Source organism: Engraulis encrasicolus, unplaced genomic scaffold, assembly GCF_034702125.1.
Source record: "Engraulis encrasicolus isolate BLACKSEA-1 unplaced genomic scaffold, IST_EnEncr_1.0 scaffold_27_np1212, whole genome shotgun sequence".
Taxonomy (NCBI): domain Eukaryota; kingdom Metazoa; phylum Chordata; class Actinopteri; order Clupeiformes; family Engraulidae; genus Engraulis; species Engraulis encrasicolus.
In genome coordinates this window covers 482,868-498,857 of record NW_026945566.1, presented here as the reverse complement: position 1 = coordinate 498,857, position 15,990 = coordinate 482,868, and the positions used below count along the sequence as shown (strand labels likewise).

At 41.2% G+C, this 15,990-nt stretch overlaps 1 protein-coding gene across 3 annotated transcripts in view; it reads left to right on the top strand.

Moving 5' to 3' along the window:
- Positions 1-15,990, top strand: part of galntl6 (polypeptide N-acetylgalactosaminyltransferase like 6) — a 251,250-nt gene that overhangs the window by 225,664 nt on the left and 9,596 nt on the right. Inside the window, exons 8-9 of one of the 3 annotated variants that reach the window (XM_063193004.1) lie at positions 3,856-3,963; positions 4,788-5,009. In XM_063193004.1, coding sequence (XP_063049074.1) covers positions 3,856-3,963; positions 4,788-5,009 — 330 coding nt within the window. Of the gene's footprint in view, positions 1-3,855; positions 3,976-4,787; positions 5,010-15,990 lie in introns of all 3 variants that reach the window. The other 2 variants (XM_063193003.1, XM_063193005.1) reach the window with 2 other exon arrangements.

The window sequence follows — 15,990 nt, the reverse complement described above, 5'->3', positions numbered from 1 at the left end:
CCCTATGGAGTTATTTGTCCTCCATCTGTTGCCTTCTGAGAAACTGGAATGACTCCCTAGAGATGGCCAGATCTCCTTCCCTCAATCTTTTTTTTCTCTCTGCTTTTTCATTTCTTGCCCACTGACTACCATCCTGAAAAATGCCTTGCACGGGCCATAAGATGTTTCTGTGTTAAAGTAAAGGAAGGAAAAGTAAAGTGATTGGCCTTCGGAGGGATGCTAAATAGTAGTAGTGACAAGGACTGAATTATCAAGTCTGCCAGTCACCTGGTCTCGGCCACTGATCAGATTTTCCACACAGAGCCCCCAGTTAAAACCAATTATGGTTATGTTGTAGCTGCTGCTGAGGCCTATAATTTCTACCTTGGTCACCTGAGTTTACGCCACACATTTCAGAGTCAAAGGTCAATCAAGCTGAACTTATGCCACAAATACACCTACCACGACAAGAGCGCGGCGAGCGACGGAAGTAATTGACTTTGTATTGAGTCGCGCGACATAAGCGACTCTGGAGACTTAGACTAGACTACTGTAGTCGCTACAATCTCGCGTATCGCTCTGTCGCTTGAATCGCATGGCGCCTGGTCTATTCGCGCGGTTAGACTGGGATACTACGGAGCAGTTGTGATTCTGGGCATGGAAATGTAACACCTAACACACTCCTTTGATGCTGGGGAAGGGCCACTGACACCTTTGGCTGGGTCCACGATGGACTCATCCAAATGCCCCCCACTCAATACTTACTGTACAATCTAATAAGAACCAAATTCTGGGCCCGGGACAACGGACCCCTTTGTTCCCCCCTGTTGGCTTCCCTCTGGGGAGACAGTTAAAAGCAAGGGAGGCGCTGGGTGCAGCGGGACGACTCCTGCGTGTTATCTGGAAGTGCCTTTACAAGAACGGCATCCCTTCCTTCCCCCACCTGTCTTTGAATAGAAGCCTTGCGATCAACAGAAATAGCTCTTCAGATTGACACCATAATGCAGAGTGCAATCACAGGTGAATTCACAATTGCTCTGCTGGCAGAAGTGACAGCCAAAGTGACAGCTTGAAAGCATTATCTGTCAGCGCAGGTGTAAGAAATAAAGAGACAAATATGTGCAGACGTTACCTTTAGAAAAAAGTCATACATTGTGTAGCATGGCTTTAGTGAGACTTAGGTATGTTTTTTTTCTTCAGTATGGGCTTAGTTATGCTCCATTTCATACAATTGGGACGCTCAAAGAAATATATATTATGCACTTTGTCTGCAGATAATATACCAGTTTCTCAGTTTCTCTACATTGCGCTCCGAAGATAAAAAAGTAAAGATGTTTGAAACTAACTTATATGACCTCACTTGTTATTTTTTCCCTCTTTTGCCTGGCCGTTCATCCTTTGTGGAATAGATCTGCAGGCCTCCTTTTTTGTCTTTTTTTTCAGTCAGGCCATTTCCGAGACAGTCTATCCACATAATGATCACACTTGTGAAGTGAGTTTGCTCTTTGACCCCGGGTGCAGTTAGAATGGAGGGTTTGAGCCGTTTGATATGCAGGAGCGTGGAGTGCAAGTCCTCACGCTCTCAGTGGGGGGATGAGAACAGAAAGAGACAGAGAAAGAAAGTGCAAGAGAGAGAGAAAGAAATACAGAGAGTGAGAGAGAGAGAGAGAGAGAGAGAGAGAGAGAGAGAGAGAGTGAAAGAGCGAGAGAAAGAGAAGGCAAAGAAAGAGTGAAGAGACACTTGAGAGACCATGGCATGCCTAAAGGAGTGCTGAAAATCCATCCTGACCGACGCACCTCCCCCTGTATGTCACCAGCATCTCAATGACGGCAGACACTTCTACCAAACAAACAAACATCACACAACCACACACTTCAAAGGGTGTTTGTATGTGAAAGTGTGTCTTTGTGGGTGTGGGTGTGGGTCTAGGTGGGTGTGTATGTGAGTGAACGTATGTGTGTTGGTGGTTGTGCGCATGTGCCAGTATGTGTTTCTCTGAGCTTGAAGGAGAAAAAGGGAGGATGAGAGGTTGTACGCATGTGTTTGAAAAAGTGCTTCTGAAAGCACCCATAAAATCTACTTTTCTCCATCTCTGCTTTGCTCCTTCGGTGGGCCATTCGTTTGAAGAGGAAGAGAGAAGATGTGGAAGCACTGCACAACACAACACTTTTGTCCAATTCTGCTGTCAGACAAGCAGGAGGTGCACGAAATTGGAGCATGTGGAGTGTGCGTGTGTGCGTGTGTGTGTGTGTGTGTGTGTGTGTGTGTGTGTGTGTGTGTGTGTGTGTGTGTGTGTGTGTGTGTGTGTGTGTGTGTGTGTGTGTGTGTGTGTGTGTGTGTGTGTGTGTGTGTGTGTGTGTGTGTGTGTGTGTGTGTGTGTGTGTGTGTGTGTGTGTGTGTGTGTGTGTGTGTGTGTGTGCATACAGTTATTACGCAGCCACACAGACAAGACTGTGTCTGATTGTCTGAACACAGGTCACACAATCAGGCAGCCTCCCAGTAGTGCGTCAGTCAGCCACACATCCCCACAGAGGCAGCCCGGTCCACAACAATACATAGAAACATTACCTCCACTGGCACCCAGCCTAGTATCTCATCACCTCTGCTCCATCTCATGCATCATATTTTCATATTTACATCCCAAGGCAAGGCAAGGCAAGTTTATTTGTATAGCGCATTTCATACACAGGTGCAACTCGATGTGCTTCACAAAATTAACAAATGCAAAAAGAAAGGAAACAGGGAAGAAAGAAGGAAATAAATTAGAGTCAAAGAACATTTAAAACATTAAGATAAAACATAAGGTAAAATGATAATAATAATAATGAAATTAAAAATAAAATAAACATAAAAATAAAAAATAAGAATTTAAGCTAGGGGAAAGCATCTGAGAACAGCTTTGTCTTAGATTTAAAGCTATCAATAGTGGGTGCATTTTTTACGTCATCTGGAAGCTGGTTCCAAAGCTTTGAAGCATAGAAGCTAAAGGCTGCCTCTCCACAATTTGTTTTGACTTTTGGAATCACTAGCAAATTCTTCTCTGTTGACCTTAGTGACCTGGTTGGTGCAAACAGCTGAAACATATCCAGTAGATATGTGAGTCCCATTCCCATGATTTAAACACAAGTAGTATTGCCTTAAAATCAATTCTGTAGCATACTGGGAGCCAATGCAGCGATCTTAAAATTGGAGTAATGTGGTCGAACTTCCTTGTTTTTGTAAGAACCCTTGCTGCTGCATTTTGTACAAGTTGAAGCTGTTTGATGGTCGTTTTGGGGAGGCCTGTAAAAAGACTGTTACAGTAGGCCTAATCAACCTTACTAGAAATGAAGGCATGTATTAGCTTCTCCAGACCATGTTTAGACATAAGGCCCCTACATTTAGAGACATTTTTAATGTGATAAAATGCAGACTTAGTAATAGCTTTCATGTGACTGTTGAAGTTTAGGTCACTGTCAATGAGGACCCCACGATTTTTAACTGTATCCCTTGCTTTCAGTCCCTTCGTTTCAAGTATAGTAGCAATCCCAGCCTTCAGAGTAATCTGTTCATCAAAGGTCAATATATGTATCTCTCACTCTCAATACTGTCCCCCTATCTCTCTCGCTGTCTTTTTCAGTCTCTTTCTGCCTCTCTCTCTCTCTCTCTCTCTCTCTCTCTCTCTCTCTCTCTCTATCCATCTCCTTATCTTGCACACATTCAATGTATATTTCTCTATCTCCCTTTTCTGTGTGTGTGTGTGTGTGTGTGTGTGTGTGTGTGTGTGTGTGTGTGTGTGTGTGTGTGTGTGTGTGTGTGTGTGTGTGTGTGTGTGTGTGTGTGTGTGTGTGTGTGTGTGTGTGTGTGTGTGTGTGTGTGGTCCTACCCTCCCCCAGGTGTGGATGTGTGGCGGCAGCATGTACGATGTGCCCTGCTCTAGAGTAGGACACATCTACAGGAAGTATGTGCCCTACAAAGTGCCCTCGGGGACCAGCCTGGCAAGAGTGAGTGTGTGGGCAAGTCAACCTTTTAATGGCGCACCCTTTCACCCAGCTGGCCACTGTAGGGCCCAGCTGGACATAGTGATTAAATAAACAAATAAACAAACTAGAAATGCACTCAGAGAGTGCAGACCTCTGCCAAGGAAGCTGTTTGATAGAACATGTGACTATGTTACACCCTATTTTTTTCTAACAAGTATTTCTGCCTTGTTTTTGTGGAGTTAGAAACTGGAATGTCAAAATTCACCCTATCCCACAATGGTTAAAAATCTTTTTTTTTAATTCCTGGATCCGGATCGTGATCCCAACTAGACCGAAAACATAACCTCCTTGGCGGAGGTAACAAAACCAGATACACATAGCCAGTCACACAGAGCCTTGACGAAACACGTTATGATAACACACATAGTGCATCATGTATCATGTATATCTAGGCAGTGAGCATAATGATGTGTTTTTGTTGAAGTAATCTCAGTGGAAGTCCCATCAAGATTAATCAGCTGTTGCTGTACTAACATGCTTGAAGCGCAGTCCTTCCCTCTTGCTGTGGATGTGGTTTCCAGGCTAAGGAGATGCTGATTAACAGGCACTAAAATTAGCGTGGAGTGATTCTGCGTCTCATCCATCTGCTTTTTTATCCTAGTTTCTTGAGAAGGTCTGTTAACTGAAAGCAGTGAATATTGGTACTGATGAATTGCAGTAAGGCGCACAGAGAGTGAGACCAGCTGGAATTTGAGGAAGCAGCAGCAGTTGGCGCTAATGCTCTCCACCTAACCCCCCTAACTCTGGCTTGGTCTCTCCCTCTCGCTGTGTGTTCCCCCACTCAGAATCTGAAGCGAGTGGCGGAGACCTGGATGGATGAGTACACAGAGTACATCTACCAGAGGAGGCCAGAGTATCGGCACCTCTCCACCGGGGACCTGACCGCACAGAAGGAGCTACGCAAGCACCTCAAGTGCAAAGACTTCAAGTGGTACATGAAAAACGTAGCCTGGGACCTGCCCAAGTACTACCCCCCTGTGGAGCCCCCGCCTGCTGCCTGGGGAGAGGTAGGTCAGCCTGACACACATGCACGCACAATCACACACACACACACACACACACACACACACACACACACACACACACACACACACACACACACACACACACACACACACACACACACACACACACACACACACACACACACACACACACACACACAGTCTGAGAACAACCCCACAGGTGGATACAATTTATCCTCATGAAGTTATCTTATCTGTTCTTTTGAGAGACGTTTTTGGACTAAGGTTGTTTTCAGTTTAGTTCCAGAGGGAGATGCAACACAGTTTATTATTTATACCTTACACACAGGTTGCAAAAGAGTTTAATCCCTTGCTGAAAAGACTGTTCCCATAGAATGAAGTTCCCAGAAGGGAAAGCTGTAAAGCACATCAGCCAGCATCCCAGTTCAGCGTTGCTGGTTCAGTAGACACCTTTTCACACCTGCATCTTTCCCCTGAGCTACACTGTAAAAAATGCCTGTTGAAATTACGGCAAAAAACTGTCAAATTGCAACAGTCAGGGACCGTAAAATGTAAAACAGTTTATCTCTGTACTAAATATGGCAAGCCACTATTTAGTCAAAAAGCGCTACATAACTTTATTTTTGACAGGTGTCATATGTAGAAAATACTGGACTGTTCTCTGTAAACGAAGATATTGGAAAATACCGTTAAGTGAGATGAAGTAGTCAAGAAACGGTACATAACTTTATTTTTCACTGGTGTCAATATGTACAAAATACTGAACTGTTCACTGAAAAGAAAATATTGGAAAATACCGTTAAGTGAAGATGAAGTAGTCAAGAAACGGTACATGACTTTATTTTTCACCGGTGTACACATATGTACACAGCAAATTTGCCACAGTTCGATTGATCAGAGTTAGACTGGTGTTAAACTGAACTTCCCATTTGCTCTTTGATGTAAAAGTGCCCTTCAGCAGAGGTGTCTTTTAGTGTTTAAAAGTGAGCTAGGAGGCCTAACAGCAATTGCTGACATAGGGTAATTAATTAATAATTCAATAATTTAATAATAGGCCTACTATTAATTTAATAATTAATACTACTACTAATAATGATAATTTGCATAAATAATAATGGGTCATTCCACGCCAAATCTCCGAATCATCCCGCACGACCATCTCAGATTTGGCAGAAAAAAATCAAGGAGGTTCACAAACGTCCCAATGGGAAAAGTGCAAAATTATAGCTCTCAACTCCTCATAGTTTTTCATTAAAAATGTTATTGTCAGGTACCCCCCTGACTCGTTTGGAACAGACTTGTCAGAGAGCCCACTTTCAGATTGCCGTATCTAAAAAACTGCTATAAGTAGGTCCGTACAAATTTCAAGGGGTAACATTTGGAACATGTACTTGTGAAATGTGGATTTTCACACATCCTCTTGTCATTTACCACCGTTTTCTGGGGGCTTAAAGTTGCTTGAAAAATTCTCACCTTTGAATTTGTGGGCATCTTTGAAGGACCGTGGTAAGCGCAGTTTTAAAGACAGAAGTTTGATATGGACAATGTATGTTCCCAACCATTCTGTGCATGTTGTGTTGAAAGACTGATCTTCTGCAATGAACAGTTTAGAAGATATGAAGTCTTTAAAATGGAAAAACTGAAACTTGGTGCCATCTTTGCCATGTTATTAAAAAAAAATGTCACGACTCACCACCATATTATCAACAGTTTTGGAAAGATTAGATGTCTGTTCTTAACATATCCAAAAACTGTGATGGTATTCTGCCTCATTTGGTCACAATGATTTTTCAAAAACCCACTGTTGTGTGACTTCCACAGCTACTATGAAAAATTGATATTAGTGGCATCTTCGCCATGTTATACAAAAGAAATAACAGAACTCACCACTATGACATTTACAGTTTTAGAAAGACTCAATGTCTGTTTTTAACATATCCAAAAACTGGGGTGGTGCTCTGTCTCATTTTTTAAGAATGGACTTGTAAAAACGGCTGTGTGACATCTGCAGCTTGCTGCTCTATTGAGGTGGGGCCCCTGCTCTGATCTTTGCAGGCTACATGGGGGCCCTATCTACCAGTATTTGCCATGAGGCCCTATGTGCAATTGTTCCGCCACTGTGAATGACTTGAGCAATTTGAGTCAGACATTTTTGATACAAGATATTTGACTTCAGCATTTTCGACACACTCAATATAATACGACAAAAAAGTAAAAGTGGCTGTTGACAGTTTTTTTTCAGCTTTTTCTGTAACTACATTTCAGTAAATCAAAGGTTATAGACGTGTGTAAACTTCATCTTTAGGCACTGAAAACCAAATACCGGAATAAAGTGATGAAATGTTGAATCACTGAAACATCCCCGTAGATCTTGAAACAAGTACATCCTGACTATCACCACATCTCAATGCTTTTTATTACAATTCATAAAAATCTTTAATAACTTGTTTACCAACTTTGATGCAGTTCTGAGGCCTGCTGTGGATTATTTTGGATTGTTTATGAGATGTTACTTTTTATCGTTCTACATTTGATTTGTGTTTCACTCCATGTATACATGTATGTCTGTTTATGCAACTGCATCAGGGTTAATGTACAAAGCGGATTCCAAAAAAGTTGGGACACTTTGTATTTTGTGAATAAAATCAAAATGCTGTCATTTTCAAAACATCTAATATGTTAATAAGGTAGAGCATTATGTACAGACAACATATCAGTTGTTAAAGTCAAGCAGAATTATTGTTTTGAGGTAATTATGTGATCATTTAAAATTTGACCCATGCAACAAATCTCAAAAAAGTTGGGACAGGGCCAAAACATGTTGTAATAGTGGAAAAAAATCTAAAAATAACACAAGGAAGAATATTTTCAAAGGGACTATATTGACTAAAAAAAGGCAGGACGCCAAGGCACTCTTCTAAGATAAAACCGCTTTATTAACAAGGCTAGTTCATGTTTGAACTTAAATAATTAAAAATACTGCCACTGCCAACATGTTTCGGCCGCTACAGGGCCTTCATCAGGGCACAAGGTGAATCAAGCAGTCTGCTTGATTCACCTTGCGGCCGAAACATGTTGGCAGTGGCAGTATTTTGTAATTTTTTCAGTTCAAACATGAACTAGCCTTGTTAATAAAGCGGTTTTATCTTAGAAGAGTGCCTTGGCGTCCTGCCTTTTTTTGATATTTTCTACGTCTTGGCCAAAGAGCACCTTCAAACCACCACCAGTTTTACCACTTGAACGCCGCAGCCCTCCAGCCCTCTACTTTTTGAACTATATTGACTGCCAACATTAATGCACAACTAAAATACCATCACAGAAAGGCTGTGGCACTCAGCAGTGAAGATTTTGAGGGACTAATTACTTATCTATTACACAGAAAGATTGAATTATCAAAATTGCAGGCATATAAGGCCTATTTCCGTAATATAGAGTTCTGTGTTATCATTGCATGAGTTATGAGATCATGAAATACTTGTGGTCAATAAGCAAACTATGACACTCCAACAATGACAGCTCTCGAAAAAATGACCATAAACACAACACTTGATTAATGCACATGATGCAGACATTAAACAGTGTTACATGCAGAAAAGCTCATTCTATGGACCTAGGAGACATGTGAAACTGTCCTCTGATTACAGGATGGAAAATAGTTAATCCTGTTTGAAAATTATGGAGTCATGCACCCTCCAGGTTATATAGAAAATGAATGCTTCAGCTTGATTTAGTGGTCAGTCTGAAAGACAGCATATACGATGGTAAGGGGGTGCAGAGGTGACTTGGTTAGGGTCTTCTTACTCATGTAGAGCATTAAAATGAATGTTAAATGATGCATACAGACTTTAAACAGCAAACATAGCTACCAAGGCATTATATTTTGGAGCACCGCCTTTAGGTATTGTCCCCTAATGGTGGCAAATTTAAATCTCTACTATGTTCCAACACTGTGGTTCCATCATAAGAGTAAACAGGTCACAAAATTGTTTTCTTGCAGTCAGGATATGCCCATATTAAGCATAACAAAAAGGTAAACAAGTTGAAGAACACACCTATCAGTTGAGCTGCTGAAATCATGTCTCGCACATCAAAATATCTAATTTTTGAATAAAATTATGCCATCAGTCAAAGTATTTAACTGTTCAGTCTCATCCCTTGTGTTGTGTTTAGTCTTATCTAATATAAAATGCATTTTATTGGCCCTGTCCCAACTTTTTTGGGATTTGTTGCAAGGGTGAAATTTTAAATGATCACATAATTACCTCAAAACAATAATTCTGCTTCACTTTAACAACTGATTTGTTGTCTGTACATAATGTTCTACCTTGTTAACATATTATTTGTTTTGAAAATGACAGCGTTTTGATTTTATTCACAAAATACAAAGTGTCCCAACTTTTTTGGATTCCGCTTTGTAGAACATTAAACAATAATACATAAATTGCTTAGCTCTGTGACAGTGTTGACCCTTCACAAACCTTCAGTCACTATTGAAGTGGTCTAGCACCATGCTCAGGGTAGCTCAGTCATGGTGATTGGAGGGGCAGGACAGCTGTTTAGTCAGGTTACCTCCTTACGAACAGTCTCCTCCTTTTGTATCATCACTGTTTTTTTTCTCTTCTCCATTACAAAAGTGTCCCACCCCCCAAAAAAAACCATGACAAAGGTGACCTGTTCATAGAACTTGGCCCCGCCCCAGTCCTAACCATGACCGAGGAACCTAGCGCATTGTATTGGTTCATGGCAAAGGTCTATGTGTTAAATCATTTGACATGCACCCCTACTAACAGAGCAAAGTTGCAGAAGTGATGGAAAATTTGAAATGTGTTGAAGTAAAATATCAAAATATATTTTCAGCTAAAAGAAATTTGTTTAAAAAATTATGTGCTGAAATAAAGTTTGGCAAACATTCTGTATCAACACTGTGATAACAATAGTACTTTACAAATCAGAATGATTCAATTAATTTATCACTACTGCAATTCAAGACTTACTTTACGTTGCAATAGCAAAATGTTAACTCCTACAGTGTTGAGGTTTAAACACATGGCCATAACCTTTAATTCACAAAACAATGTAGTTACCTAAAAGCTAAAATAAAAATAAAAATAATAATGGTATATAAATCACTCAACTGTTTCTTATTGTGTGCTTCAAAATACTCAAGTCACATTTCTTGTATCAAAAAATGTCCAAGTCAAACTGCCTGTCATTCACGGTGTCAGCCCAAATAGATTGGCAGCCAAAAGTCTGCAAAGGTCATGATTATGGCCCCTACCACAAATTCAGGAGGGCCCTGGACAAATGCCCTGCTTGTCCCCCTATAGCTCCGCCCCTGGTAATTCATGTGACATGTGATTCATGTGACAGGTGGCATTTTCACAGGAGCTGCTGATGTAACAGCAAGGGTTTTTCAAGAGTCATTACAAGACATTGATGCAGAACACCATCCCAGTTTTTGGATATGTTACAAATAGACATCCTATCTTTCCAAAACTGTTCAGTTCATTGTGGTGATTGCTGTCATTGTTTTGGTATAGCATGGCAAAGTTGCCCCCGATATCAGGTTTTCATAAGAGCAGTGGAAGTCACACAACAGTGGGTTTTTAAAAAATCATTGTGACCAAATGAGGCAGAATACCATCCCAGTTTTTGGATATGTTAAGAACAGACATCTAATCTTTCCAAAACTGTTGATAATATGGTGGTGAGTCGTGACATTTTTTTTTAATAACGTGGCAAAGATGGCACCAAGTTTCAGTTTTTCCAGTTTAAAGACTTCATATCTTCTAAACTGTTCATCGCAGAAGATCAGTCTTCCAACACAACATGCACAGAATGGTTGGGAACATACATTGTCCATATCAAACTTCTGTCTTTAAAACTGCACTTACCACAGTCCTTCAAAGATGCCCACAAATTCAAAGGTGAGAATTTTTCAAGCAACTTTAAGCCCCCAGAAAACGGTGGTAAATGACAAGAGGATGTGTGAAAATCCACATTTCACAAGTACATGTTCCAAATGTTACCCCTTGAAATTTGTACGGACCTACTTACAGTAGTTTTTTAGATACAACACTCTGAAAGTGGGCTCTCTGAGAAGTCTGTTCCAAACGAGTCAGGGGGGTACCTGACAAAAACATTTTTAATGACAAAACTATGAGGAGTTGAGCGCTATAATTTTGCACTTTTCCTATTGGGACGTTTGTGAACCTCCTTGATTTTTTTCTGCCAAATCTGAGATGGTCGTGCGGGATGATTCGGAGATTTGGCGTGGAATGACCCTCATACAACCATGTATAATGAGGCCAACACTATCTGATGTAATCCCCCCCCCCCCCCCCAAAAAAAAAAAAGAAAGGCCCTGAAAAGTAAGGTGGGGACGGGGGGACGGGGGTGTTGCGCTCCATGCGGCTCTCCTCCTGACTTTTTTCCCCTAATGTGGCTCTTGAGGAAAAAATAGTGAGTATCACTGGGCTAGTATAATCTGAAAAAGTCTACCTGGGACAGTAATCCCTTGAGCTCTTAGAAGTAGCCCAGTCTATTTGAAACTGTCATTCTACCCCATCCGAATCAATCTATCAATCAATTCCTGACCTCACCTGAGTGCTAAGGGCTGTCATGCAATGATTAACTTACTGCCTGCACCTGCCAAACGCTTCATCACTCGGGTCACATGGTTCACTTGAACATGTATTTAAACAGGGACTGTTGCATTGTACTGCTCACTGGTTGCTAGCTAGCTAGCTGGCTGGCTGGCTGTAAGGCCGGCTGGCCGGCTGCTGGCCTGCCCTCACCTGGCCGGCCCGGCTAGCAGGTCACGTTGTAAGGGTGGCTGCATGGTGGCTTGCTAACTAGCTTGTTTGTTAGCTTGCTTGCCCCGCTAGCTTTGGCCTTCATTTTCCTTAAGGTTATTTTCAGGCCTTTTTTAAATAAAGAATGGATTTGCATACCCTTCATTGATGATACTAGACTGGTCCACCTGCCTGCACTAGACAATCTGGCAATTGGACATTTATTTAGGTATCTAATTAAGTTGATGTTTATTGGACTCCAATGAGTAGAATCAGTCTAATCAGTTGTCTGTGATTGCAACTATAATTGGACTCACCTGAGTATAATCAGTCCAATCAGTTGTCTGATTGTAACTCTATAATTGAACTCACCTGAATATAATCTGTCCAATCTGTTTTGGCAACCACTGCTGCCATAATTTTACCGTAAAATGTAAAAAAATTAATACCGTTATTTATTTAACGGTAGGCTTTGGCAACCACTGCTGCCATAATCTTACCGTAAAATGTAAAAAGGAAATATACCGTTATTTGTTTAAAGGTAGACTTTGGCAACCACTGCTGCCAGCAATTTTCCGTTAAAACAACAGTTCTTTTTTTACTGTGTAGAGCACATGAGTCCCTTGGCTTTTCTTTTCCGTCTCCTCCATGGCTCCAAGCCTGAGCAAGCACTTTAACCACTCTATTTTAGAGAGGAGAGGAGGGCAGAACTTGTACAAGGCTGTTGTGTTGTCAGCCATGTATCCCCAAAACGGGTGGCGCCCATTGCCACACAGCCCCCCTTCACCACCCCCCACAGGTGGGTGTCACCAAGGCTACGGGGAGATGTGTGCTGATTTATGGCATGCGCCGTCGGCTGGAATGTAATGCATTTTTCATTTTTGGGAAGAGGCAGACGGCAGGCCACCCATTTATGGAACCTTATTTTAATATACAGGATGCCTTCACCCTACCACACACGCACATGTATGCGCACACACAAAACACACATACACACACACACAAACTCACATAGACGGGTAAAATAGGGGTCGCCTCACTGATTCCTCCCATCCATAAACAAACCTGTCGTGTGTTGTACATTTTTATTATTTACCATGATCCTAAGACAAGCCATTTAGGTTGTATTATTTTTCACCTGTCACATCGGAGAGAAGAAGGCACTGAGACGAGGACAATGAATGGGATGGAAGCAAAAATTAGTCATTCATCCACTTTTCCTTCCCTCCTTACCAAACCTGCTTCTCTATTTCTCTCTCTCTCTCTCTCTCTCTCTCTCTCTCTCTCTCTCTCTCTCTCCAAACCTGCTCTGATGGAAGTTTAAATTAGCGCTGATAGATTTGCTCCATAGACATCATTGCTTAATTAATTCCTCCTGCACTGGTAATGAAAGAAAAAGAAAAAGAACGGAATATGTCAAAGACTCGAAACAATCAGGACAAAAAGTAATTAATTTCACATCACATTTAATTGGATTCCTTTCTCTGCTTTTGGCAGCCCCTTTTAATGGTGCCCCTGTATGAGGGCTTTGTGAAGAAGCTGATCATGGCAATAACTACTTGCCCCCATCTCCCAAATAAACACACCAGTCATACTACGTACTTGCGTCTATTAGCCATGAACGTATGCGCCTCTCTCTTGCATTATTCTCTCTCAGCTCGGGAGACAAGGGAGGGTTGCAAGCCTTCAGGGCACAGTGGAGTATAGATCTTGCGAACCTGCTCAGGGGGAATTTATGCACGGTAAATATCCTTTTCCCCGCAGCAGAATGATAGTAATTTTACTGTCAGCTTGATAGTTTCATTTGCAGGCTTTCCAGGCTGTGGACTTGTCATCTATGCTGATATACAGCACAATAAAAGGGCCTCATTGGGCATGCGAAGTCACCCCTGTGGCTTTGAGAGAGAGGCAGGGAGGAAGGTGACGGTGTATGGTGTGTGTGTGTGTGAGAGAGAGCGTGGGTGTCGGGGCTGTGGTTGTGTGGGAGGGTGAGCAGGGAGTGGGGTGAAGAAAATCAGATCCTGTGCACATCTCCATCTGAGGACAGGGGGGTCATTCCAGCTGGAATCAGCAAATTTCTGAAAAATCTCCCACTCGACCCCCTCGGATTTGCCTGAAAAAAATTTATGTGATGGCTTAAACATCCAATAGATCATATCCACAATATCAGAACACAGCTCTGGATACTTTTGGCACAAAAAATCTGTAAATAAGGACACCCCCTACGCTTGTTTTAGCGACATTGCATGAGTGACCATGTTCAGACTCAATTATCTCCAGAACTATTTGTGTCAGATTCATTATATTTTCAGGGCTAAGAGTCCCAGACCTGGATATCATATATTACAATTTGCAGCACTGTAAGTCAAATCACACCGTAATAATGTGCCTCTACTTTTTGTAGATATCATATGTTCTAGGGTTTCCAAATGTCTGTAAAAACCTCAAAGTTCTACATGTAAGGTTCATCCTTGGTAAATGGTATGATATGTACCATGACTTTCACATCATAGTATATCTAACAAAAGGCTCCAATGGTTGTTGAGATACAGAGGTCCAAAGATGGGAAAAAATTAATTCGCACCAATGTTTGGAGCAATATTTCCAATCTATGACACTAGGTAGGAACTTTCTGTTTGGTGTTTCTGAAAGAGGATGTTTTTTTAAACAACATATCAAAAAATTGGGATGGTGTTTTGCCTCATTCTTTTTATAACGGACTTCAAAATCTCAATTGGCTACAATTACTTGAAGCTATGAGGACCATGTCACCAACCGACTTGTCACAACTCTCAAATCCATGGCTCTGATGTCACCTTAACAGTGAAAACAAGATGGCTACCCTGTGAATGACAAAGCAAATTCTAGGGAAACCATAACATTTGAAAATAAATTGATTGATGGCACACAGCAAGAATAGCACATTGCACATGGCTTTGATAGACATTCATTATTTTAATTGTAAAATCATAATAATAATTATCATCATTTTAGTAGTAGTAGTAGTGGTAGTAGTAGTAGTAGTAGTAGTAGTAGTAGTGGTCGTAGTAGTCTTGGAATAAAGTGATGAAATATGAGAGGATTAAAGAATTGTAGCCCTCTTGTTTGCAACAAGGACTCCCATCCTAACTAATCTTTCAATCAGCAACTGTAACTTTATATTTGCTATGAAGCTTGTGTCTTACTCGTTAAGTTACCAGCTGTTTTGCAAAATAACTTGATTCATACTGGCAAGAGATTACCTCAAACTATTTTGACAGCATGGTCCTGGAGTTTTTGTTAAAAGAATTTGTTTGCATGCAGTATTCAATATCAGGTGAATATTGAAGGCACAGAAGTTCATATTGGCACCAGACAACTGTGTGGTTCTTGTCACATTGTTGCGATCTAAGTCAGCTGCTTGCATCATTGTAATAATATCCCACCCAGTGTTTTCAGCAATCATGGTTTGGATGCTTGTACACAATGTTCATTACTTGTAAAGTTTGTCATCACATTGATCCAGGTGAGATGATGGAAGCCGAAAGGAAGCTTTGCAGCATGCAAAATCGTTCAGATATGGTGGAGGATTGGGGGCGGGGTACAGTTCTACAGTCAGGGTACCTCTGTCGTGGTGACTGTTGGTGGGGGTGGGACTGTTTTATGGTCGCATAGGAAAGTAAAAGTTGATTAGAGATGACACATAGGAGGAGACAGTTTGTAAAGAGGTATCCTGATTGTAGAACTTCCCACCCCCCATCATCCTCCCCTGACCGAAGTGCCCTGAGCATGGTGGTGGTATGCTTACTGAAATCAGAACCTCTGTAGTTCTTCAAGGTGTTCCTCATTGAACTGCCAATGAAGGAAGAGTGTACTTAACAATATGAGTGCAGATACTTAATGCATCATCATTGACAATGGCAAGTTACCTTGTAAAGTCAACTCATAAGATGCGACTGGTGTTTGAAAGTTAAGTGTGAACAAAATATTTTGTCACAGGTCAGAGCATAAAAAGTTCCTGACTTTTTTCATTAATTTCATATTTTTTTCAAATATTAAATCACCATCAGCAATAACAACAATAGTCTTGGTTATATAGATTATTTTATTCCTGCTTTGTTGAATCAAGGAAATCATATCAACGCCTTGTTTTATTTCCAGGTTGTTTTTTTTAATGACTTCTCTCAACCATCTCGAATTTATTGCTAACGTAGCGCCGGTGAGAACAT